The sequence below is a fragment of the Petaurus breviceps genome, unplaced genomic scaffold, assembly GCF_028583685.1.
Source record: "Petaurus breviceps papuanus isolate PSGF00001 unplaced genomic scaffold, PetGlider_PUasm1.0 37, whole genome shotgun sequence".
Lineage (NCBI taxonomy): Eukaryota > Metazoa > Chordata > Mammalia > Diprotodontia > Petauridae > Petaurus > Petaurus breviceps.
The window spans coordinates 45750592-45778444 of NW_027186296.1; the positions used below are offsets into that span (position 1 = coordinate 45750592).

Genomic DNA, 27853 nt, shown 5'->3' on the forward strand with positions numbered 1-27853 from the left:
AGAAGTTATATGACTTAACCAGCACATACAGTCAGTATGTGTCAAAAACAGAACTTCAAATCAAGTCTTCCTGACTCCAAAGCCAGCTCTCCCCTCTTTTTTTTATATTACAAACAGATAAATTGGGTCAGAGGAGGGAGAGGAGAGGGGAGTTAATGCAATGATATATATTACAAAAAGATTCATTACGTGGTTATTTTCAATAGGGAATATTCATTGTATAACTAACCACTTGACAGAAGGGATGGGGGGAAGGAATTGGAGGGCAGGATTAGGAGATAAGTGAATGGGAAAGTAGAGAAACTAAAGGATTGGGAAATCATTTCAAAGTGAAAATAAAAATACCTCCATAATCATGGCATTAGTAAAGGCAAATGTGTTATTCAATATAAAAAATACAAGGTTTTAGAAAAATTGACACTATAGGAAAAGTCATATACCCACACACAAAAGACACCATAAATTTTACATGTTATAACATGAATATTATCCTCCAAAGTCCTGGCTATTATCAGTAATAACAATAATAACTACTCTGTATATTGTATTTTCAAATGTATAAAGTGATTTACATTTATTATTCCATTTGATCCCCACAACAACCCTGTGAGGTAGGAGCTGTTGTTTTCACCTGTTTCAGAAGAGGAAAATGGAGACAGACAATGTTAAGTGATTTGTCCAATAAGAAAGCTATTAAGTGTCTAAGGAAGGATTCGAACTCAACATATCTTTAAAGTCATTTGAAGCTTCAGAAAAAAAAATTACTTCTTTGGGTGACTTCAAAAAATAAATATATGTACATTATGGTCTCCATAGGAGAAAGGCAATTCAATAGACATCGAGCAGCATCCCAGCCACCCACCAAAATAAATAGGTTACAACTTAGAAGACCCAACCAGACAATTTGGATCACAGACTTTCATGTTCTGATTAAAAAATCCAGTGCAGAGCTGCCCCAAGGAGACAGGTTATAACACTCTCTCTTCCTTCCCCTTTATGGTGCGCATCTAGCCATGTAAACACATAGAAAAGTGCCAAGCCTACACCTCAGTTCCCACAGTGAGCTTTCTCTTTGTTTTTCCTCTCCCAAAGTGACTGCACACCTGGACTGGCTGGAAAGAGCCTGCCAAAATTCTAGTGTTTCCAAACAGCACCATCAAGTCCCAGTGTAATTTTTCTCATATTGATAGCTTAAGAGTAGTTGATTAGGAAATGCTTTCTCTGGGAGAAAATGACAATGAAACAAGACCTGGGAAAAGTTCTTTCCATCTACCACTTCTTGGATCTAGCTTTCCCTTCCCCTCTCTGAGGATCCCCTAACCTGGAGTTTGGGAAGGAATGATTTCTTAGAGGGCTATCCTTGCAAAGAGTCTAACTTACACCTTCCTAAATGACTAACATACATTGTGTTGGACACTTTCCAAAACACTTGGTTTACAACATCCCTCTGCAGCAGGTGGTACTGCAAGGGTTATAATCCCCATTTCACAGCTCAAGAATGAGGGGCTCAGAGAGGGTGTCATTTACGCACAGTTACAGAGCTATTCAGTGTTAGAACCAAGACTCAGACCTGGACTGCTGCATTCCAACAATCTAGTACTCTTTTCACAACAAGTTCACAAAACCAGTAACTCTGACCTCCAAATCATCTGTTCAGCCCAACTCTGTTCTAAAGTGATTTAGATAACCCAAGGAATGTCTTTTCCATGTGAATATTGTCCCCCTGGGGACAAGTTGGGTGAGGACAGTGACAAGGAAGTAACATATAGTGGTCTTTCGGCTCCTACCACCTACTCTTCTTTACCATACCCCCCCCCCCACTCCCACTGATGATAAAGAAGGAAATAGCATAATCAGCAATCATATATCACCTCTTGGTACCAGTCCTGCTTACCATTAAGTCTAAATGCTGATCTGGAAGAAGAAATCTCTCATCTTTTGGGGTGCCACAAAAGTTCAGGGTTACATTTCTCCAATGCCATGTCACATTGTGATAAATGGGTTCCTTACATGCTTGAAAAAGTTTCGCAGGCATCTCATACCCAATAGGTAGCCACAGTTTCTCTCTCAGATCTCTCTCCCATAAATGGCTTTGTACCGAAGATATTCTTCTAGGCACTGGAGTGCATTGTCATCTACCTTTGGGTCAAACTTGTTGGCTAGCAGATGGTGACTTTGGAGCATAAAGTGCAGGTCTCCAGCACCATATACACAAACTCCCCGCTGGTAGATTCCAGTGCAGAGGGGATAAGGGGCCCCCTTTCTGATATCACCATCATATCCTTTCCACTTCACAAACCGGGAAATGGCATTCAGGTCAGATATATGGTACTTTTCATGGTAGGGTACAGAGCCAGGCATCCAGGGCATCCTATGGAGAGTGGACCAGAGATGTTCATCGGGGCTATAGGTATCCTTCACCCACTCTATCAATTTTTGAGCATCTGGGCTCTTAAAGAGGTGTTGGATAAAGTCTCGAGAAGCCACAATATAGGCACTCCCTACGAACATGGGCAAGCCATGCGGTGGGGGCTTCTTTATCTTATTAGTCTGAAATATTCTATTCTTGACCTCATAGTGATATTTCCAGCGCCCTTTTTTGTAATTAGGGGGTATTTCTGATTCCATACTATTCTTCCCATTCAACAGTTTGAGAGACTTCACCATCTCAGCATTGGTCTTTATGGGAAAATCAGTACCACAGGTATTCAAAAGGTATTTCCAGGGCACAGAACTCTGGAGCAACTCCTCCATGCAGTTCAGGTCAGCTTGTACTCTGGACCAGGAAGCATACACCACTTTGACCAGTTTTTTGGTCACAAAGACATTTGGGAAGCATGAACTAATGGCTCTGACAGCCTCCTTGAAGATTTTTGGAGACTTCTCATCCACGTGGATGCAGTAGATGTTCTGTGGGGCATACACAGCCCTCAGAAGTCTCTCAAAGTTTTCAATCTTCTCATGAATCACCATTGAATATGCAATGGGAAAGTCCTCTTCCTCCTTGCTCAGTGGGAACTGAATGAACCTCTGACTGGCCTTGAAGTGAGCACAGTCCTGAGTCATGTTGAGATATTGATCCTCGGTCAGTGGCTTCCTTTTTAACTTTTTCTCCAACTTGATCAAGGCTGCCTGGGCCACAGCCTCAGGGTTCCCTCTGGTGATCAGAGAGCAGTTAATGGAGTTCCTGGGTGGCAGTTTCAGGGTCTGATAGAGCTTATCCTTGCAGGATTCCTTACTGATGTCCAGGGACTCCACACCCAAGTCATTGAAGTCACATTCCCAGGTCTCAGACAGTTTCAGAACACCTGTGGCTAAGAGCATGAGGCACCCCAAACCCCACACATATTGTTTTTGGCAGAAATATTTTTTCATTATAGCCATTATGGAAAAATGAAGTCAATGGACAGAAAACTGAGTCTTTAGAAGGCAGATATTCTTCAAAGCACAAATGACGATCAGACTCTCAGTGCATCAAATCTCATTCCAAAACAGCAACAGGGATACTTTTCTTCTTTAGTTTCTTCTTGTTGGCAGATATTCTCAGAGCAAGCCTAAAACATCCCTTATTTTGTTGATCTAAGGGAGATTTGGTATAGGCTGGGTATTCCAACTGTTGCTAAACATTTATGCTGCCTAGGGTAAGAGTCTGGCATCATACCTGCATCTGCTTCAGGAGATAGAAGGTAAAGAAATACCAGACCTGTGTGACCTCCTGGAGTATAAATGTAATTAGCAAGAGGAAGTCCCCACCCTTCATTCTCCTCTCTTCTCTCCACCTCCCTCTTCCATTGCATAGTTCTGTCTTATCTATAATCTAGAATTTCTGGTTAATCATTTGGGCAAAGTCCAGGGAAATTTATCCCTTTGTTCCTATATCCAGCTTTAGAAATCAGAATGCTCACTTAAAATATCTTTTAAATATCTAATTCTTAAAACATTGGAACAAAATACACTTTTTCTGGCAAATGCAGGTGCCTCCAATTTTTTTTTCCTTTCCAATCATCTGAGTAATGTGATTTATAGTCATAAACTCAGGCACCCATATTTTAAAAAAAAATTATAACCTTTGGATCAGAGACACCCTTGGCATCAAGGACTCAGGTCCATTTTTAGGATCATCATACTTGTCTGGATCCACTCCTCATACCTCTTTCCTCCCACACCCCCAAATTTGGAAAAATGGGTATGCTGTTTTGCAATTTTTTCCTAGCTAAGATTTAACTTACCTCTTAAATACAGACAGGTGCTGAAATCATAAAATTTTATTAGAATAGTATTTTATGTAGAAGTCACAAAATTTTTTTAGAATAATAATGATGAAATGTTAACCTAAACATCCTTCTGCTTTCTTTCTGGTCCTTCCACTAAATACACAAAATCCTCTCTTTCTAAGTCAGTTTGGTAAAAGGAATTTAGATTCAAGGGAGACACATCCAAACCCTAGGCACTGTGGCCCAGTCCTGCAAACCCTTCCCACAAAAAAAGCTAATGATCTCCTTTCTTCTCCACTACCATCGAGGTTACCTCCAGTGGTTTCTCGAATCTGAGATCTTAACCACTCCTGGCAGAATAAACTCACCCTCCCAAGGACTGAATTTTATCCATGGGAAGCCCCATCTCCCCTTTTTTTTCTTTTTGATTCTCACCCAAGCATCCTCGAACCATCCATCTCTCTAGAGCAAAAAGGTCCTCAGGACTCTCGTTGCTCCCTAGCTGTCTTCCTACCTAACCTCTTCTGCCACCCCAGTCGCTGGGAAAGTTTATGCAAATCACCCTGGGTCTCTTAAATTTCTTAGTCACTCCCACTCACAGCAGTTGGGAGGAGTTGTATAGAAAAGAAGTTCTGAGCTGGTTACATAATTTTCCAAAAAATTGTGGGCAGTCTGGTTGTTTGTCAAAATGATGTCTAATTATCTCAAAAGCACCTGAATGAACTCTCTGAAGGTCAACCACATTGGACTTTTTTTCATTTTAAGGTTTTGGTTCTGAACTCTAAGCTCTGACAAAAGAGAAACATTTTTCACATTCAAAGACCAGGAAAAAAGGATTATTTGAAGCTGAATTTCTATTACATACAGTTTATAAAAAATACATAATAAATTTAGTTATTTTTAAGGCTGTCTTGTTTGTTTCCTCTTGAACTTCCTTCTATTCTGTGAATTTTGAAAAATGCTTCAACTACTTTTCTTTCGGGGAGAGATACTATCTCCATCTGCTCCACCCCCACCCCCTCAATCTCTCTCATCAAAAAAAGGAAAAACATAGTACTTATAGCAAAAAAGCATAATTAAGCAAATAAATCCATACATTGGTTATGCCCCAAAATGCATGTCTCCTTCTGCACCTTGAATCAGCAGTGATCTCTTTGCTAGGAAATGAGCAGTAAGCTTCTTCATGGGACCATTAACATTCACAGCATTTTATTCTGTACTTTCTCTAGGCATCTTATTTGTTACATAATTTCTTTGGTGAGACAGTAATACAACAATGATTTTAACTATGATTTCTACACACACACACACACACACACTCTTTCAGTCTTTAATTTTTTAGATTGTGCGTTTTTAAAATGACATCTTAACCTCTTTCAAAATACCTTCTTACAAACATCTGAGAGCCAGAAAAATTAAAAGTCAAGGAAAGCAAACCAAATCACTTTATCCACCTTATTTCAATGAATTGTCTTTCTTTTGGTGAGAAGTTGTCTTACCCAGGGTTTGACATGAGGACCTGTGGAATAGAATTTTTCATTTTGTTTTCTTAGAAGGCCAAAGCATCATGAGTCACAGATAGTCTAAGAAATTACCTCTAAAACCTATCCTCATAGCCCCTGGCAAGGTACGACTATTACAATGCCCTTTACTGTTCCTGGTAGGGAGGAGGAACTGGGCACTGGGAGGTCATGGAGATATGCTCTCTCTGGTTGAAAATGATTGGAGTTTGGGCGGTGAGGAAGAAAAATGCTTGTGAGCTCAGAAAAAGTGCTTAGGTTTTTAAAAAAGCATGAAAGCTGATTTAGACTTCCTTGAACTCTCTACCCTCAGTTCCGATAAAAAAAACAAACAGTAAGACCAAAAGAAAAACCCTCAGACAGGTTTTAAAAGGCTCTTTAGGAAACAATTGGCAAGGGATCTTCTCTCCCTTACTCAATCCCTACTCAGCCCCCTTTATGTAAAAAATATTACTGTTCCTTCCTAGTAGGGTGTGAGAGGCAACATAAATACTCACCATTGCTTCTAATCTGTTGGCTGTACTTTTCCCTTAATGAAAATCAAGATAACTCTGGTGTCCCTCCTCCATAAATAATAATGGCAATCATGAATTATTGCTTTAGGGTGTACCAAAGGGCTGGTTATCTCATTCTATTCATTAATTCGATTGTCCTCAAGAATTTAAGTGCCTCATTGTGCAAGACTGCTAATCATATAAAGTAAAAAAAAAAAATCAAAATCAAAACCTACTCTTAAGAATCCAGCATTCTACTGTAGACAAAAATGTGTACACATGATTTAAGGCAAGTTCACAAGTTCACACATGATTTAAGTTCATGTAAGTTCACAATACAAAGTAAATATTCCACAAACACTGTGTCCACTATATTCAACTAGCTTTCTTTCATAGTTATCCTAGGAGGTAGGAATTTGAAATATGATCCCCAATTTAACTGATTAGGAAACAAGCACAGAGAAGCTAAAGGGACGTAACAGCTTGGAAAAAGTGTTGGACTGGGGATTAGAGGATCTGAGGCCCAGTCATGTTACTTAGTATGGACATAAAATCTTAGAGACTCTTTCCTCTGAGATGATCTCCGATTGCTGCTTCTAACTTTGGGATGATCTCTAATTGCTGCTTCTAACCTTGAGATCCAATCTCCATTTCATGACTCTTGTGTTGCCCTCTGAATTTCTTGACACTACTACAACATTCTGTTTACTAACTAGGTGGTACAGTGAATAGAACATCTTGTTCTGAAGTGAGGAAGACTTGACTTCAAATCCTGCCTCAGACCCTTACTAGTTGTATGACCCTGGGTGAGTCACTTGACTGCCTCAGTTTCCTTATTCTGTCAAATGAACTAGAAAAGGGAATGGAATGGCAAACTACTCTAGTATCTTTGCCAAGAAAACCCCAAATGTTAGGGTCGCATTGAATCAGACATGACTGAATAACAATAACAATTTACTAGAGTTTAATCCATGACCCCTCCCTTCCCCAAAGCATATTTACTTCCTCCAGGACTCTTAATTCCTCTTAATCGTAAGCCTATGTTAACCTGGGGAAGTGACATTTTTATTTTGCATGTGAAAATCAAAACAAACACCTGCTGGACTGGAGAGTTAGGGCAGTTTCAGAGTCCAGGGTAGGAAGGCAACAGTTGCTTCTTTTATCTGTAAGGACGACATATGCCCAATTCACTCTATGTGGCTCCCTGCAATCAAACAGATAAAACCAGGAAGACCCACAAATTTAAGTGGATGTACCTAAACCAGCTTTCAAACTGTGGCTTTAGAGCTGATCGTGTGGTGAGCAAGAGACCTTGCCATGGCAGATTGTGGTAGCCCCAGGGGCCTGCTACCTGAGGGGTTTTGTCAGGTGCCTGCTTCTTGAGTTCCCCTATGTGACATGTGTTGTTCAAGAAAGTGTTGTGAGAGACTAACTTCTGGGAAGAGAACTCACTGTTTGACAAAAACTTCTGGGAAAACTGGAAAATAATATGGCAGAAACTGGGCATAGATCAATATCTTACACCATATGCCAAACTAAAGTCTAAATGGGTACATGATCTAGATATAAAGTCTGATACTATAAAGAAATTAGGAGAGCAAGGAATAGTTTACCTGTCAGATTTATGGAGAATGGAGGAGTTTATGACCAAACGAGATAGAGAACATTATGAAATACAAAATGGATAATTTTGATTACATTAAATTAAAAAGTTTTTTCACAAAGTCAATACAGCCAAGACTAGGAGGGAAGCAGAAAACTGGGAAAGGATTTTTACAACCAGTGTCTCTGATAAAAGCCTTATTTTAAAAATATATAGAGAACTGAGTCAAATTTACAGGACTACAAATCATTCCCCAATTGATAAATGGTCAAAGGATATTAACAGGCCGTTTTCAGAGGAAGAAATTAAAGCTACCTATAGTCATTTGAAAAAAATGCTCTAAATCACTATTAATTAGAAAGATGCAAATCAAAATAACTCTGAGGTACCACATTATACCTATCAGATTGGCTAACATGGCAAAAAAGGAAAATGATAGATGTTGGCGAGGATATGGGAATGTGAGAATACTAATTCAGTGTTGGAGCTGTGAGCTGATGCACATGATTCTGGATGATGATTCTGGAGAGCAAAGGGCTATAAAAATTTGCATACCCTTTGACCCAGCAATACCATTTCTAGGGCTCTATCTCAAATCAAAAATGATAAAAGGACCCACATGTACAAAAATATTTATAGCAGCTCTTTTTGTGGTGGCCAAGAACTGGAAATAGAGGGGATGCCCATCAATTGAGGAATGGCTAAGCAAGTCGTGGTATATGAATGTGATGGAATACTATTGTGTTATGAGAAATGATGAACAGATGGACTTCAGAGAAACCTGGAAAGACTTATATAAACTAATGCTGAGTGAGGGGAGCAGAACCAGGAGGTCATTGTACACAGTAACATCCACAGCATACAAGGACTGATTTTGATAGACTTAGCCCTTCTCAGCAATGCAAGGACTTAAAACAATTCCAAAGGACACATGATGGAAAATGCTAGCCTAATCCAGAGAAAGGACTATGGAGTTGGAATGAAGAACAAAGCAGACTATTTTCTTTTTTTTCTTCTTTCTCATGGTTTTCCCCATTCGTTATAATTCTTCTATGCAACATGACTAATGTGAAAACGTGTTTATTAGAAATGTATGTGTAGAGCCCATATCAGATTGCAAGCCATCTTGGGGAAGGGGAGAAAATTTAAAACTTAAGGAAGTGAATTTTGAAAACTAAAAATAAACAATTTATTTCAAAAAAAGATTTGTGAGTCAGGCTGTAATGTAAGCTTTCTGAATTTTCTGGCACTTTGTGTCTCAAAGTAAAGCCATAACTGGCAATTCTGGTGCCTGGGACAAGTGCCACAAGATTTGCAAGGGAAAATAGGGTGAGCATTATAAACAGTGACTGCTTTGACAAGATACTCAGTTGAGTAGAATATGGGGAGACCTCGGTGCCCAGGATACAAACCTTTGTGGGTAGAAAGACCCCAACCACCTCTTGAATTAGAGATAGACACTGGGACGCCAACTCTTTTGAGAAGAGAGACTCTGCTGTGCGACCTCTGCTGGGGAGACCATCACTGGGGGAGGGAGGAGGGCAAGAATTGGCCAGGGAAGAGTTTGCTAGAGAGAGAGTATGCCATTCGGAAGTTTCCTATTTTCATTGATTATTTTTAAATAGTTGCTAAGATCAGTTTTTCCTCTTAAAGTAGTAGGAATACTATTAGCATCTTCAAACTTCTGGTGCCCTGAACAAAAGCCCTAGTTGTCCCATCGTAGTTTAGCTGTACACCAAAGGGTTAAAAAGATGATGATGATCAATAAAAGATAATTTCAATAACAACAACAATGATGATGATAATGACTATTATGAGGGCAGGAATAGCTGCTTCCTTCTGAGCACTTCCCTTTTCTCTTTGAGATTTCTACGTCAGAGGCCATGGGATCCTGAGAGCCAAAGCTTTGGGGATCGTGGCAATCTCCTGGCTAAGAAAATAGTTAAACTCCTAGCCATACTGCAAGTCCTAGCTAAGGCTAGAGACTCAAGGATAAAGAGCCTAAACAGCGCTGACGTCACAGCTACACCAGACCAGTTGAGCCAAACTCAAATAGAAACTCGGAGGTGGTGGTGGTGGAGAAGATGGGATGGAACTGTGCAGAAGGATTTCTGCAACTGCATATTAACTTGGAAAACCACATATTCATGTTATTTAGTTTCTATTATATTTCATTTATTTTGTTAAATATTTCCTAATTACATTTTAATCTGGTTTGGACTTTAATTGGGAGCATTACTGGTCACAATGCCCAGAGGTCATGGGTTTAAACACCTTGGACTAGACCACTGACAACACTCTAGGGAGATGTTTTGTTTTTTGATCTTGCAGGGAAGTAAGCAATTGGCTTTAGAAGTGCATTGATTTCACTACTAGCAACATAGTGAGTCCCCCAGTTTCTTTCACATAGGCAAGTGAAAGACTTTACAGGATTTCTAGTCTAATGCAGAATTTTGTTTCCTCCTTCTTTCTTCCCTCCCTCCCTCCTTCAACCCCTCTCTCTGTCTCTTCTTTCCTTCCTTCCTTCCTTCCTTCCTTCCTTCCTTCCTTCCTTCCTTCCTTCCTTCCTTCCTTCCCTCCTTCCTTTCCCTCCTTCCTTTCCCTCCCTCCTTCCTTCCTTCCTGCCTCCCTCCTTCAACCCCTCTCTTTGTCTCTTTCTTCCTTCCTTTTTTCCTAATGCAAACCAAATAGGTCCTTATTCCTAATACAAACCTTTTATGGGCCTCTACCAATAGCATTCCCTTTTTTCATAGGAAATAGCCCCCTATTGAATAGTGAAAAATTGTTTGCTCCAGCAGACCAAGGAGATTTTTGACATGCTACTTTTGTTCCAAAATTGGTAACTATCAGATTATTATTATTATTTGTTAAATTTAGGCAAGGGCAAGGGATTATAGTAGAATATGTCAATTCTTTCCAGACTTCAAATTGAGACCTGGCATGGAAGGTCCCTGTCTTGGTGACTTGAATTTCTCCATGAAGATGGGGCTACCAACCTATGATGATCATGTGTCTCATGATCTCATATCTCATGATCATGATCTCATCTTTGGTTGTGGCCATAATTGTAACAAATCTCTAGGGAACAAGGACCCAAAGTCAAGCTCAATCACTGATGATGTCCTACTCTGACTGATGAGCTTTTGAAAGGGTTGGCCATACTTGAGCTGGTTTGGATGTTTGGACACATTTGGGCATGTTTGAACAGCCAAGGTAGAGAAGTTATCTTCATTTTACCTATCTAATTATGCTATTAGCAGTATCCCATAAGCATTATAGCAGTTTGGCAGCATCTAGAGGATTTGCAACAGTTCTCATCACAAATGATTGTATTCAAAGCATGAACCAAACATGGACATGTCTGGAAGAAAACTGAAAGAGCTTATCTGGCTGTACATCTTTCCAGTCTAGTGCTATTTGTAAAAATAAAGAATGGTGGAGCTGAACCTGGCTAGAAAGAGACCTGACTACCAGAGACTTTTTTCTTTTGTTTTTGCCTTACTTGACAAACCAGTTAGCTGGTGGTGATATTGTGATTGAGATACTACTGAAGTGATATTTAACCCCTTTCAGTCCCATATCACCAGCCACGACTATTGTGAATGAAGGAACATAGGTAAAGACATGGGGTATTTGGGATCTACCCCTAAGTGAACTGAACTGGGCCACAGATATGGGTACTCTTTTGGATAAGAATCTAAAAGTTAATTTTAGGGCTTTGATGGGGGGCGGGATCTGAAACTACAGAATATTTTTGCTGAGTATTTTTGAAACATTCTTACTTAAAGCTCTTGTCTTCCTGAGCTGCCATTACCTGGGTATATTTGAATACAATTTTACTAAATGGATTGTTTGAGCCCCCAGGCTCTGAGCATTGCACTTGACATAGAACGTTGATAGGGACAATATTCACTAAAATAGATCTCTAAGGAACATACAGTCAGTCTAGCCTGGATATGAAAAGGAAAAAAAAAAAACGGAAGATGGCCTTCTAGACATAGTATAGCCTTATAAATAGCAAAATATGCTTTCAGTTTGTTCATTTTTCATTTATTTGCTTATTTCTTTCTTTATTATCTTTCATGGGTTCACAAATTTATTATTTTGAGATGTGCTAGACTAAGGGGTGGTGTTCTACTTCGATGATATCCTCATCTAATCCTGGGATTAGATTTTTTTTCTAATTAATTAATGTTTTTTTAATCTAATTAATTAATAATAATACTATATGTAGTGCAATAAAAAGACTGCTGGATTTTGAGTCAGAAGGCTTGACTTCAGATCTGCTTAGTTTCTGTGTGACCTTGAACAAATTGTTTCTTTTCTCTGGGCTTCAGCTGTTTTGTCTATACATGAGAGGGATGGACTAGATGACCTCTGAAGTTCCTTTGAGAGCAGTGCCTGGAACCTGCTAGTTGCTTAATGAATACTTGTGTTGTTCAATTGTTTCAGTGGTATCCAACTTTCTGTGTCCCTGTTTAGGGCTTTCTTGGCAGAAATACTGGAGCAGTTTGCCATTTCCTTCTCTAGCTCATTTTATGGATGAGGAACCAAGGCAGACAGGGTTAAGTGGTTTGCTCAGGGTTGCACAGCTAGTATCTGAGGCCAGATTTGAACTCATGAAGATGAGTCTTTCTGACTCCAGGCCAGGTACTCTATCCACTGCACCACTTAGCTGCCCCTAGCAATGAATACTTGTTGATTAACAAACCTCTGAGATTATGTCCCAGCAGAACGCATACATAGCCAGCCCAAACTACCCTCCCATAACTTTGCCAGCACCAGCTCATTACCAAATTGGAGAAATGCCAACTCAAGAAGGTAGAGATTCTAAGGATGAAACTGTAATATTGATCCTCCCCCAAAAGGAAGAAAAGAAAGAAAAGAACATTGGTAAAATATGCCTAAAAGAGCAAAAGGAAGTTTGGAAGGGGACAAATAAGCAGGGAAGTGTTGGAACTAGCTCATTAATTTTGAAATTTACTTTTAAAAAATTATAAACATTACACATGATCATGATGGTGGCCATGGCTATGAGATGACATATGCCATTATGTCTAATCTTTTGATCTCTATGCTTGGGTCAAAGACCCTATAGGACAATTGATAGACTTGTTAAAATCTCTGCTGATTCCCTCTGTCCCTAGATAGTGGTAACACTGGATTCTAACACAGACTTTCCCTTGTTCTAAAAATACAATGCCACCCAGTTGGTGGTAGACACAGTGACACTCCCTCTTCCTGGTTGTATTGCCTACCACTGCTGAGTTAGTCTTCTTATTTTGAAGACAGTTTTCTGACTCTGTGGTCTTTCTTCTCACGTCAGCTCTAATTTGGGTCCCTAGTTTATCTCACACTTCTGAATTAAACCATTCATGAATTTCCAGGTAATGATTCATCTTGTTATGGCATATTGCCCTGAGTCTCAGAGACACAATGCAGGAACCATTCCCTGAGCCAATATCTATTGTGCTCCGCATGCTGCCATTAAGATCACCATCTAGAATATCCTATTCACGATACCTGAACTGATGGATTATCTGGTAGGGCTAGTTTTATTCATTGAATTGAACTTCCAGGTAGCATACAATTGATTCCCAAAAATGAAAGGTAAAAAATGGAGGTGAACCTTCCAGACCCAGCTTGACTTCCATGATTATCCAGTTATACCAGTGGATTTGTGCCAGTCCCCTGTGGGTTTTCAGAAGTTAGCTAACTTTATATTTCAAGACCTGCTTGACTGAGGGTGATATTTTTCATGATATTGTCATCTACTCCTGGACCCCTGGATAGCACATTGAATTAATTCTTCACTAGCTTTCTGAATCAACAATGGCTGTTTGCCATATTGGAGAAATGTCAATTTAGGGAAGAGGAAATGGAATTTCTGGAACATATAATAATAGGTCAATAGGGACCCCTATATTAGTGAAAGAACTGAAATGATTTCTTGAGTTTAAAGGATACTGCTGTTGTTCTTTGGTTGTGTCCAACAATTTGTGGTCCCATTGGGGGTTTTCTTGGCAGAGATACTAGAGTGGTTTGGCATTTTCTTTTCCAGCTCATTTTACAGATGGTGAAACTGAGGCAAACAGGGATAAGTGACTTGCCCAGTGTCACACAGCTAGTAAGTGTCTGAGGGTAGATTTGAACGCAGGAAGAGGATTCTTCCTCACTCCAGGCCCAGCACTTCTTCTACTGCACTACCTAGCTGCCCAAAGTATCCTACTGTCACTTCATCCCCAAGTTTTTCATACTGGTAACCTACTGAAATATCTCAAGACATTGAATAATAGCAGTAGAAGTTGCACTCAACAAACTTAAGCAACGACTTACTTCCTTCCCTTTATTAATATACCCAGACCCTCATAAGAAATTCAGCATGTAGATCCGTGTATTCAATGTTTCATTAAAAGTCACTCCTAGTTTTGATTTTTCTTTGTTTGTTTTTGTGGCTATGTGTACAGTTCAATGTCTACTGGGATATTCAGTCTTGTCATATATGTGCCTGGGCCAAGTCTTCTTTTGCAATAGGCCTACGAAGAATCAGGAAATCTTCAGCCACTCCTGCTAATCACAGTTAGATAAGCATAAGACAAGGCTTAAGGTCTGGCATGGACAGAGGTGGTAAGGCTTCTTCTAATAGAATAATAATACTATAATAATAATAAATAATACTCTAGTAGAGTGGTAGGGATAGAGGGCTGAGGAGACAACATGGGAACCAGTGGACATAGTATGCATGCTCCACACTTGGTTGAGGCCTTCCTACCAATGATATTCCTCCTACCAACCTATGACCCCAAGTTCCAAAAAGGCTCCATGGCATGATATGACTTAGTGCTTCTTCTGGCTTTGGACTGCTGCTCAGACTTCCACTGGCTGACTCTTGCTGAGTCTTCTCAGTGATTCCCACCTCTTAAAATCCTGAGTTCCCTTCTAGGTTTAGCTAAAAGGCTGCCTCCTAAGACGCCTTTCTTGATCTCCTCAAATCCCTCCTATTTACTTATCTCTGTATGTATTGCCCTTCTCCACTCAATAGGATCTAAGCTACTTGAGGGACTAGTACATAGCAGGTACTTGTTGGTTCTTGGGTCTTTATGTTTCTTTGTGTTTCCAGTTCTTGGAACAGTGCTTGACACATAGTAAGTGCTTACAGAATTAAGTTGAGGAATGATGCCCAGGGTCTGTAACAACATGTGAGTTGGGGATTGGGGCAGGGGAGCATGGCTAGGCATGTTGCCCTTAAAAATAGGAGGCTATTTTCTTTTTTTTAATTGTAATTAAGTTTTATTTCTTTCCGTTCACAAGGATTTATTTTCTCTCCTTCCTGCCTCCCCCAACTATACTCTCATTAGAAAGAAAAAGGAGGGGTGGCTAGGTAGCACAGCTCTACCAGTGTCGGGATGACCTGGAGATCGAATCCCGGGCTCAGACACTTAGCACCCACCCAGAAACACCTGGCTTTGTAACCTTGAGCAAGTTACTTAACCCAAATTGCTTAGGGGCGGCCAGGAGGCTCAGCAAATAAGAGCACTGGCTCCAGTGTCCGGACGACCTGGATCAAATCTGGGCTCAGATACTCAGCACCACACCCAGAAATAACTGGCCGTGTAACCTTGAGCAAGTTACTCAACCCCGATTGCTTAAAAAAAAAAAAAAAGGAGATTCTTAGAATCCATATGCATAGTAAAACAAAACAAACTCCCAAAATGGCCATATCCCCAAAATACATGTTTTAGTTTGTTTCCTGAATCCATCACCTATTTGTCAGAAGATGGGTCAGAAATATATATATATATATATATTTGCTTTTTGGAGGGGTAATTGGGGTTAAGTGACTTGCCCAAGGTCACATGGCTAGTAAGTGTTAAGTGTCTGAGGCCAGATTTGAACTCAGGTCCTCCTGACTCCGGGGCTGGTGCTCTATTCACTGTGCCACCTAGCCATCCCTGGAATTATATTTTTACCAGAGATTTTGTGTGAGACAAACTGTTGTCTACTGTTTCCTGAATAGTATAACATGACCTACTCTGGTGGTCCTCTCCACCTGGCTTTGAGTAACAACTCCTCACCTCCCCAGCTGCCTACCCCACCAAAAACCCCAGCTTTGACTTCCATTTCCAGGAGTCATGACTCCTGCTGAACCTTCTAGAATCCTTTACACCCAGTTAACCCTGGCTGGATCTCAGAACAGCATTCTGATTATACTTTGACACCACAACTTCAAATCTGGTCTTGGACACTTACTAGCTGATAACACAACTTGGGCCATACCGTTCTTTCATCCCAGGATGTTCTGTTTTGTCTTTTGTCCTATTATTTGTCCTTAATCACAGGAACCTGTAAAATAGGGGTGGGGATTCTGTACTTTCCCTTATGGTTGTACCCTGTAGAGATCTGTTACTTCTCTGAAGTCATGGTGGCATATAGCATATTATCACTCAGAGACAATGCCCTTTCACCTCTTGGCAATTCTTGTACACTGTTGTCATTATGATGAAGGAAAAACAGGTGAAAGAGCGATTGTTCTACTCCATCCAGTAAATGTGAAGCTGAATGAAATCTTGTTGCTTTTGGACAGGTGCAAGGGATATAAATACCAAAGTGAGACTTCCTCATTATATTATTTAAGAAAAAATTTGAGGGGAGGGGGGAAGGCAGGGTAATTGGGGTTAAGTGATTTACCCAAGGTCACATAGCTAGTAAGTATCAAGTGTCTGAGGTCAGATTTGAACTCATATCCTCCTGACTCCAGGGCTCTATTCGCTGCACCGCCTAGCTGCCCCTTCCTCATTATATTCTGATGAAACAGACAACATATATAGGGGGACAGGTGGCTAAGGAAGGAGGTTTTGATCTATGGAATCATAAGGACTAGTCAACAATGGTAGTATTTGTTTACTGTCTGTACCTGAAGAAAGAGATAGAAAGTGGGTATGTATGGGGTGTTTGTTGTTTTTTGAGTCGGGGGGAGATATCACATGAGTCATCAGGGCAGAGGGCATGGCCTTGGTAGATAGCTGAATGGGATATGGGGCAGCTAGGTGGTGCAGTAGATAGAATATTGGGCCTGAAGTCAAAAAGACTCATCTTCCTGAGTTCAAATCTGGTATCAGATACTTACCAGCTGACTGACCTCAGGCAAGTCATTAATCCTCTTTGCCTCAGTTTCCTCATCTGTAAAATGGACTGAAGAAGGAAATTGCAAACTACCCCATGCCAAGTGAACCCCAAATGATGTCATGAAGAATAACACATGACTGAAACAACTGAAGGACAAGGCGTGATCTTCTGGTCCATGGTCATCTTAATATATAGTGGACTAGGTGAATTTAAACGGAGTGGATTCCCAGGGACTGGGGACATTACAAGGAGTTTAATTTTCCCAGGAACAGGGAAGGTTTTGGAGTCAGGTTCTGAAGGTCCTTTTCTAAGTGGAAAGTAGTAGGGAAAAAGAAACCAAAACTGAGCAAAGTAAGGCTTATCAGAGTGAGATATGGCATAAGGGCCCTGTGTAAGCATCCCAGGCAGTCTTCTCCAATGTGCAAATCCCTAACTCTCTTCAAGGTTAACTCAAGGGCCACTTCTTTGAGAGACCCCATATGCCTATGGTATGTGCTCTATTAATGTGTCTTGCTAGGAAGGCAATTGGAGGAAGATTTTCACCCTCCCATTCCTCCTCTACCCAGTCATTTTCTTTACTGTGCCTGTTCCTGGTATCCATTCTAGAATAGAGTGTTGTCAGTGGAAGGAAAGGTAAATGAGTGTGTAAGGGGGACTAGTATCAGCCAGTGAACAACTAGTCCTTATGAGTATATTGAACATGCTCTGATCCCACTATAATACCCATATGGAACATAAGGCACATGAAAGTGTTGTTTCTGGTCTGCCTACCATGTGAAGAAGAGAAGCTTTTAAAGTGTCTGCTGAGACAGAATTGAGACTTCTTACAAAAAAGCAATAGGATACTTCCAAGAAGATCTGGATGATCCATGCCCTCTTTCTTGACTGGTTATGATCAAGCCAGGAGTGCCATAAGCCTTCAGGCAGGGAGAGAGTCCTATCCAGTACAGAGAGAGAGACTTACACACACTCTAAATACTGCTTTTTCCCTATGACAAAAGGGATCTTTGCCATTATCCGAATAAGGAGCATTTCTTGTTCGCTACTATAATTAGTAAATTGAGTAAGATATACCCCCTTGAGCTTAGAAGATGAAGGTTTTATAGAAGAAGCTATGCCTGAACAGGATCATATATCTAAATCAAATAAGAATACTATTAAGGTAGGTAGTAGTCTGTGAGAAGTTTTCTTCAAAATAACTCCTTTGAACTTGTGGTTTGGAGATTGTAATGAGATTAAGGCACTTTAAGGATTTACAAATTTGAAACTTTTGTGTCCAAGTCCCTCCTTTGGCATACAGTGGCCCAGGGCATGTGTAGTTCCCACCCAAGAAAGCTGGGAATTTCCTGTATGATGCTGCATAGTGCTTCATCACCAGCTCCCTTTGCAAAATCACAGTTCAAAGGATTGAAAGAATGAACAAAATTATTTGTAAATGAATGAATGAAAAAAAGCATCTTTAAGAACTTTCTATGTGCCAAGCATGGTGCTAAATGTTAGGAATATAAATACAAAAGTAAACACAGACTTGTTCTCAAGGAGTTTAGATTCCAATGATGGAAGTAACACACAAAGGAGAGTACTGACCCGAAAGGGGCACTTTGGTCCAGAAAGTTATAACAATGGTTAGTAGATTGAAACACCCTGTCCAATAACCATGGTTACTTTGATCCATGGTTCTGGAACTGGAGGTGGGGTAGGAAAGCAGTTAAAAGAGGCAAAGTGGTTACCAAAGTTGTAGAGGAGATGGCTGGGCTTTCTTGGGGAAAAAAGAAAGGTCTAGGAGAGACAGTCAATTAAGACAGTGTGCCACAGGGCAGAAGTTCTAGAAATGAAAGTGTTAAAACCTTCAGGACATAGTCTCTAGTAGGGGCAGCAAGACAGAGAGTAAGGACTTCATAAGGTTTAAAGAATGGACAAATTAAATGAAAAATCAAAAGATACAAATCTGGTTCTTAGCAGGTGACAATTTCCCCCAGTGATCAAGCATAGTTAGTTATGAAGCTAGAGTCATTTAAGGTGTTTCTTTAAGCAGGGTCCCTCATATTAACACTTCCTTTTAAAGCTCAGAACCACTGGCTCTCTACATGGTGTTTTGTGACTATAATTCACACTACTTGATATTCTCAGCTTCTACCAAAGACGTCACCAATGGTTCTCTGTCATGGTCATCCTTGAGGTCAGGAATGAATTTTTTGTGTGTCTTTCTTTGTATCAGCCCTTAGCACAAGGCTTGGAATATAATAAATGCTTGACAAATGCTTGTCAATTGAGTGACTGATTGGTCTTTCTGCATAGCATGTTGCTTTGCCTGCAGCTCATGTCTCCCTTATTTCTCCTTAGTTTCTAGAAGCTACTGACATCATGCTCCTTCGTGGTTCCATGTAGAATTCGACTCTTCTTGAAGCTCTGCAGCACCAAGTTAAGCTACATATATCTGCGGATGCTTTGCCTGATCACATATCACTCCCCCTAAAATCCTCTTCTGCTCTAAAAGAGATGGCACTGACCATTTCTTTTTCTAGGGACCCCACTCAACATCATGGTACTAGAGGAGAACTGTATTTTAGAGCAAAGGTGTCAAACACACAGCTTGAGTCAAAGCTTGAATTACATGTGCCTTGGGAACCAGATTAAAATGTAATTGGGAAATATGTAACTATATAAATATGCAACAGAACACAGATGTGTTTACTATGTTATTTTCCAAGTCAGCATGCCCTAGCATGGATCCTTATGTACAGTTTAGTGGCCATATCTTTACTTGAGTTTGACATCCCTGTTTTAGAGTCCCTGCTGTGGTATAATGAGTCACTGTTCAAACAGCTGCTCCAGCCCATATGGATCATCATGTCTTAAGCCTTCCCTTGAAGGGAAGTTGTACTGATCTCAAGTCTTATAGAAGCATGCCCAGCTGTCAGGAACACATTTGCCCTTTACACTTCCAATATTGTTTGTTCTTCATTCTCCAAGAGGGCCATGACATCAGGAAGGTGAGGCCATGACTTGTAAGTGAATTGGATTCAAGTGAGGGAGGCCTGTGCAAAGTCATCAGCTGAAGCTTTTGCCTTCAGAGCCATTGTGTCCAATGGCCATATACAAATCAAGAAGACTGGAGATGACCCCTGCACCTCTAATAAAGTCTGAGTCAGAAGAATTTTATTCTTTTATGAAGGCAAACAAGGCTATCTTTTGCCTCAATTCTTACCTAGACTTTAATTACTGAAGGGGCACTGACTTAGATAAAGCAAGACCTGAAAGACCTTAACTTAAAAAGTCTCTCACTGCATCCACATTATCACCAGTTGTCCTGACCCTTGTCTTGCCACTGCACTCTGATGACGGTGGAGGAAAGAGTGAGGCTGATGACTTCCACACAGCTCAGCCTCACTTAAATCCTCAGGCTGTGGAAAGAAAAATCCCCACAGGGCAGAGAAGCAAGAGTACGTTGAGAGGAGAGCAAGCTCAAACCAAAAATCAAGTCACGTTGGTGCTAGGGTGTTTTTGGAGTGGCAATCAATACATCAATAAACATTTACTATGTACCTACTGTGTACCATGCAGTGTGCTAAGTGCTGGGGATACAAAAAGGAGGCAAAAGACACCCTTTTCCTCAGAGAGTTCACACAGTTTAATGGAAGAGACAACATGCAAACGAGTATATACAAAGCAAGCTATAAATAGGAAATAATTAACAGAGGGAAGACACTACTAGAATTAAGAGGAGTTGGAAAAAGCTTCCTTTAAAAGATGGGATTTTAATTGGGACCTAAAGAAAACCAGGGAAGTTGGTAGGCAGAGTTGAGGAGAAAGAGCAATCCAGGCATGAAGGGCATCCAGAGAAAATGCCCAGAGCTGGGAGATGGACTGTTTTGTTCATGGAACATCCGGGATGCCAATGTCACTGAATCGAAGAGAATATAGTAGGGCAGGTGTAAGAAGAATGGAAAGATAGGAGGGTAAATGGGTCATGGAGGGCTTTGAATGCCAAACAGAGCATTGTGGAGGTGAAAAGGAGCCTTTGGAGTTTATTAAGTAGGAAAGTGAGACCTGGGTTTTGGAAAATCACTTTGGTGACCAAGTGGAGGAAGTAGGGAGAGACTTAAAGCAGGCAAACCCACCAGCAGGCTATTACAATAGTCCAGGTGTGAGGTGATAAAGACCTGTACTAGAATGGTAGCAATGTCAGAGAAGAGAAGGGGGAGGTAGTATCTGAGAGATGCTGCAGAGTTGAAATTGACAGGCTTTGGCAATAGATTGAACATGAGGGATGAGAGATAGTGAGGAGTTGAGGATGACCCTTCAGCCTGAAGAACTGGGAGGATGGTGTTGCCCTCTACCATAATAGAGAAGGTAGAAGATGAGGAGGATTCAGGGAGAAAGATAATAAATTCTGTTTTGGACATATTGAGTTTAATTTGTTTACTGGACATCCATTTTGAGATATCTGAAAGGCAATTGGAGATGTGAGACTGGAGGTCAGCAAAGAGGCAGGGACAGGATAATTAGATTTGGGAACATCAGCATAGAGATATATGGTTATTAAATCCATAGGTGCTGAAGAGATTACTAAGTGAAATAGGATAGAGGGAGAAGAAAAGAGAGATCAGAATAACCCTATGGATCACTTATGGTTAGAGAGCATAATCTTGATGATGATCCAGCAAAGGAGACAAGAAGAGGTGGGCAGATAGGTAGGAGGAGAGTCAGGAGACAGTGGTGTCCTGAAAACCTAGAGAGAAGAAAGTAGCAAGGAGAAGGTGATAAACAGTGTCAAAAACTATGGGGAGATCAAGAAGAATGAGGATTGAGAAAGGCCCCTGGTTTTGGCAACTAGGAGATCAGCGGTAGCTTCAGAGAGAGCAGTTTCAATGGAATGATAAGGTTGGAGACCAGATTCTAAGAGATTAAGAAGAGAGCAAGAGAAGAGAAACTGTAGGCACTTATTTTTTGGGAAGTCAGAAGGAGAGGCAAAACTCAAGAGATTATGATTGGATAAGGGCATTTTTAAATTCCTGAACACTGAGGTAGTATATTTGTGGGTGATAGCAAGATCAAGGGTATGACCATCATTGTGTGGGATGAGATGAATGGGAAAACTAGTTGAGGTAACAGAGATTCAGGTTGGGAAGTTGATACCAGATCAGAGAGCAAATTGCAGATAGCGCTGGGAAGTGACCATTTGTTTAGGTCAACCTGTCTCTCCCAAACCTTGGACTTTTTCTGGCTGCTCCCATTGTTCATTGTGGCTCATCTATGCATGGTCAGAAGTGGAGTCCTCCATGCTAAGCCTCTCAGGTTGTGGGCTGATTTATGATCCTCACCCCTGACCCCACAATGCCTCCACGGACCTCGAACTCATGACTTAGTGAGATGGTATTGGTAGAAGGCTTTGACTAAATGTGGGCCTTGCATGGTGGGCTGGCTTCTATGGACTCTCTCTGCACTCATGCTCCTGCTAGTTGACTAGGGAGTGAATGTGGCCTATCACCCCCACTAATTAAGCATGTCTTAAGCAGTCTATTCTTCTTGCTCATTCAAACTTTTCAGTGCTGGGAGAGGATTTGGGGGTTCAGTTATTCAGTGAGTTTTAAAACCACCTAGCTGTATTCTAGCTCACATCTCTATATTTTTCCACAAATAGGTCATGAGGGACTTTGTCCAATACCTTGCTTATTGTATATAGGTATATAGGTATGTTGTATATATGTATATAGGAAAATCTCCTTCCCTACCAGCCTCCTCATGCTGTCAAAAAAGGAAATGAAAGGGGTGGCCAGGTGGCACAGTGAGTAAGAGCTCTGGCCCCAGCATCGGGAGACCTGGGATCAGTTCCAGCCTCAGATACTTGGCTCCCACACAAAAATAATTGGCCGTGTAACCTTGAGCAAATTACTTAACCCTGATTGCTTAAAAAAAAAAGGAAATGAAGCTAGTCTGATATGACCTGTTCTAGCTTGTAGTTTAAAGGATTTGCCCTTTCCCATTGGTTTCTGGTGGTCACAGAATTTTAGCATTGGAGGGACTTCAAAAATAATCTGGTACATATGTTGTTCACTCCCTCCCAAACCCCTCTCACATGTTTTTAAGAGGACAAAAACCTTAGACAAGGTAAGGAATTGTATGTAGTTAGTTAGTAGCAGAACCCATATCTCTTGATTCTTTTTCCAGGATACAAGGAAAGCCATGATACTCTTGAATGCCTCGGATTTGGATCAAATGCTCCCTTAACATTTGTTTGGACCCCTGAGGGAAATACTAGAAGCAGGTAAATTTCCAAGATACATTAGTTCTGGTGCAGAAGATAGAGAGCTGGACCTGGAGTCAGGAAGACCTGAGTTCCAATATGGCCTCAGCTACTTACTAGCTATGTGGTCCTGGGCAAGTCACTTAACCTTTGTTTGACTTAATTTTATCATCTGTAAAATGAGGGTGATAATAATAGCACCTCCCTCCCAGGGTTGTTGTGAGGATCACATGAAATAATATTTGTAAAAATAATACTTATAGCACACTTAACAGAGTGGCTGGCGCATAGTAAGCATTATATAAATGTTAGCTATTATCATTATTTTAAGTCCAGCGAAGCCATTGGCTTCAGTCCATAGGTTGAATTTATTACCTCTGTCCAAAGGAGGGAGACATGCTTCCCTGAGAGTCTCCTGAAATCATGGCTGATTAGTAAGTACACTGATCCAGGGCTCTGATCTCTTTCAGCGTTGTTTTCCTTACATTATTGCGGTCATTGTGTGGCTTCTCCAAGCTCTGCTTATTTTGTGCTGCATCCTACAAACCTGCCCACGTTTCTTTGAATTCTTTCCATTCATGGTCAGGATACATTCTGTCTTGCATGGGAAACCAATCTGTGACTCTGAGAGCCCTCAAGGAGACTGACGTGTGTGACTGACTGGCTTGTTGAGGAAACCCACAATTCAGGGAATAGAAGATTTGGTCAAGCAAATACAATCTAAAGAACAGATTTGATCATGACTATTAAAACCAGCTTATCTTGGCATCGTTCTGAGTGGTTACCTTATATGTTGTCTAAATAAGCTGGTTTTGTAGAGTAATGATCAAATTTCTGGTCTCAGAGGAGAACTGATTGTTATCACTGTTTGTTGAGTGATATGTAGATAACTCCAAATACTATGCTGCCTGAATAATGAGAGAGAGTAAAGAATAAAAAAATGAGTGATTGTATCAGGTGATGATAGAGAATGGAGTATGGAGAATAATGTAATAAGAAAGGAAGAAAGAGAGCTTAGAAGATAGTATAATGGAGCAGCTAGGTGTGGTTCAAGGGATAGAATACAAGGCATGGAGTCAGGAGGACCCGAGTTCAAATCCAGTTTCAGACACTCACTAGTGACCCATGTCAAGTCATTTAACCCCTCTTTCCCCCACCCCCTCCAAAAAAAAGATAGTATTAATAAAAGTAGAAGGATATATGAGTAGAAATCCAAACAGTGCAAGAAGAAAAGAATGTGAAATGAACTTCAAGCAAAAAGAATGAAAATCAGAGGGAAAAAAACCAGAGACAAGTTCAGGATCTATAATGAGGCAAAAGCAGGCATGGTATTAATGTACAGAAGATACAGTCTGAGAAGGGGTGACAGAAGTAAAGAAACCTGAATTAGTTAGAATTTAGCTAAATGAGACCCACGATTAACTAACTGCTTCCCCCCCCCCATCCCCTATTATTTTTGGAGAAAGAGACAAATGAAAAATGAGATGAAGCTCTTTTGTATGTGGACATGGTCAATGGGGTGTGGTCTGGATCTGTGGGTTTCAACAGAATGGAGAATTTCCCATTGGGAAACTTCCTTATCTGATGCAGATTGGCAATTTATTTGCAATTTATTATCTTAGAAAGTTGCTTAAGGGTACTGTGTGTTGCTCATGATTAGGTATCTAGTGTCCTTTGACCGAATCCAAACTTCATAGAGCAAATTCTTTTATCAGGGGCAGCACTTGAGGACCTAGAGGGCCACAGGTTCCCCACCCCTAAGCTAGTGTCTTTCAGAAGCAGGATTTGAACTCAGGTCCTCCTGACTCCAGGGCCAGTGCTCTGTTCACTGAGCTACCTAGCCGCCCCTGAAAGTTTTTTGAATAAATAATTTATTAATGATATTAAAAAATAAAATACTATGCAAATGTGAGGAGTTATTACACTTTTTATGTTCTACATAGTCTCATCTTAGTCATGCAAATCACTATTGAGTGATGTAGGACCTTAAGCAGATCATTTAGCCTGAGCTTTAGTTTCTTTGTATATAAAATTCATCTGTCAATCAAAGAGCACTTATTAAGCTCTTAATATATGCAAGGCACTGTGGTAATCAGTGGAGTTACAAAGAAAGGTAAAAACTGTTGCTGCTGAATGGAGGAGACAACATGGAAATAGCTAGGTACATGGTGACCCATACAGAGTTGTTAAATTGTTTCAGTCTTGTCCAACTCTTCACGGCTCCATTTGGGTTCTTCTTGGCAGAGATACTGAAGTCGTTTGCCATTTCCTTCTCCAACTCATTTTATAGATGAGGAAATGAGGCATACCGGCTTAAGTGATTTGTCTAGGGTCACACAGCTAATGTCTGAGGACAGATTTGAGCTCAGGTCCTCCTGACTCCAGGGATGGTGCTGTATTTATGTACCACCTATCTGCCCCCACATACAGAGTAGGTGGGAAGTAATCTTAGGGGGACACTAGCTGAAGGGACTGAGAAGAGTCTCTTGTAGAAGGAAAGTTTTGAGCTAAAACTTGAAGGAAGTCAGAGATACTGAGAGATGGGGGGAAGGGACAGAACTACGTAGGGGCATGAATGATAGTCAGTATAAAGGCATAGAGATAGGGGATGGAATGTCCCATTCAAGGAATAGTATTATTGGATCTTATAGTGTGGAGAAAAGACAAAATGGAGGAAGAATGGAAAGCTAGGAAGATATCAGGTTGTGATGAACTTTAAATGCCAAACAGAGCATTTTATAATTGATTCTGGAGGTAACAGAATCACTGGGGTTTCTTGAGTGGGGATGGGAAAAGGGGGTAATAAACCACCTTTGGAAAATCTTACACTTTAGAAAAATCATCTTGGGTGATGAGTGCAATATACAAAATGAGACAAATATTTTGGGATATGGCTGATGTGGAAATTTGTTTTCCATATTTACAAAGCATTCTTATTATGAAGATTTGTTTTTCATTTTTTTTTCTTTCTCACTGGAGGTGAGGAGAGAGGGAGAAAAGTAAAGTGACTGGAAAAAATAATAATAAAAAAGAAAAATCACTATGGATGCTGAGTGGAAGATGGATTAGATGGAAAAAGATTTGATACAGGGGAATGGAGTAAAAGGCTATTGCAGTAGTCCAGACAAGGTGGTGAGGACCTGGACTGGAGTGTGAGTGATGAGGATTATAAATGTTTGCTAAATTTTAAAAGCATTTACTGGGGGGCAGCTTGGTGATGCAGTTGATAGAGCACCAGCCCTGGAGTCAGGAAGACTTGAGTTCAAATCTGGTCTCAGATATTGATACTTACTAGCTGTGTGGCTCTGGGCAAGTCACTTAACCCCAGCTGCCTCATTCCCCCACCCCCTCAAAATTTCCAGAATAAAATAATTTATAATAAATAAAAGGTTAACTTTTCATTATGATTCCATCATTATGGGCCATCACTACGAATAACACCAGTTGAACTATAAAGACAATTTATAGAGACAGAGTACTACCTAATGGTTGCAGGGAATATGAAAAGATTTGCACAGGAGGTATCATAAAACCGAATCTTGAAGGAAAATAAGAATTCTAAGAGGCAGGTAGGTAGCACAGTGGATGCATCAGTGGAGGTGGGTCAGAAAGATCTAAGCTCAAATCCGAAGGTAGAAATGATGAGATTTGGTAATGGATTGTACAGATGGAACGGATGTGAGTAAGAAGCAGAGGATGAGCCCAAGTTTGTGAGCCTGCTTGACAAGGAAAATGGTGGTGTCCTCAAGAGTAGGTGAGAAGTTTGGGGCAAAGAATTAATAGGTCCCAGGTGGCTTACACCTAACAAAGCACTAAAGTTGCGTAGTTATTGCAAATGATGTTAGCCCAGTGTTCCAGAGGAGGAAAACTGAGGCTCAGCGATATTAAGAGATTTGCCTATGATCACACAGCCAGTAAGAGTCAAACCTTTCAACTCCCAAATTTAGTACTTGTTCCTCTACACTTAGCTATTTTCATAAAAAGTGAAGCAACAGACCAAGTGTTGAAAAGTAGGAACACGATGTTGAACGAATAAGAAGTCAGAGAATGGGGAGATGAGGACAGCATTAATTAGGATGAAGGACATGTTAAATGTAGATTATTGGGATGGGATGATCTTTAAAATTCTTTCTTACTCTAGATCGCTATCACCCAGAGAAGTCAGAAATGATGGCAATGCATTCTAATGAGGTGTTGGAGTATTCTGGATTATCAAAGGAAAATAATATTACCTTCATTTGACAATGTCCAGGTCTGTTAGACAATGGTAATTTTTACCCAAATGTTCAAAAAGATTCGAAATAGAATGGGTTCATTGCTCTAACCATGAGTCAATCTGACTGTTTTAATTAACCCATGTATCTTGTTCCATGGGCACTCTGACTAATTAAGGTTTTACTGTTGCTCAAAGGAATTCCCACCCTCCATTCCACCAGGGAGGTTGAAACAAGTCATACAGTTTCTTAAAAAACAAGTAAGGACCAAATGAAATGAAAGAGGAGTTACTGATGTGACTGAAAAGATTGAAGAGTTTTCTGTGAAGTGAAGCACAAACCTCTGGGAAGGAAGTACATACCCCAGATGTGAGCATCCTTGAGTAAGCCCCATTTGCCCCAAAACTAGTTATGCTTCTATTTGTTAGCCAGATC

General features: G+C 40.5%; 1 protein-coding gene across 1 annotated transcript; it reads right to left on the bottom strand.

Moving 5' to 3' along the window:
* Positions 1-1846: 1846 nt before the first annotated feature.
* On the bottom strand, positions 1847-3679 carry GCNT3 (glucosaminyl (N-acetyl) transferase 3, mucin type). The gene has a single exon (XM_069097523.1). The coding sequence runs from the start codon at positions 3382-3384 to the stop codon at positions 2068-2070; it is 1317 nt and encodes a 438-aa protein (XP_068953624.1). The 5' UTR covers positions 3385-3679; the 3' UTR covers positions 1847-2067.
* Between the last annotated feature and the right edge of the window lie 24174 nt (positions 3680-27853).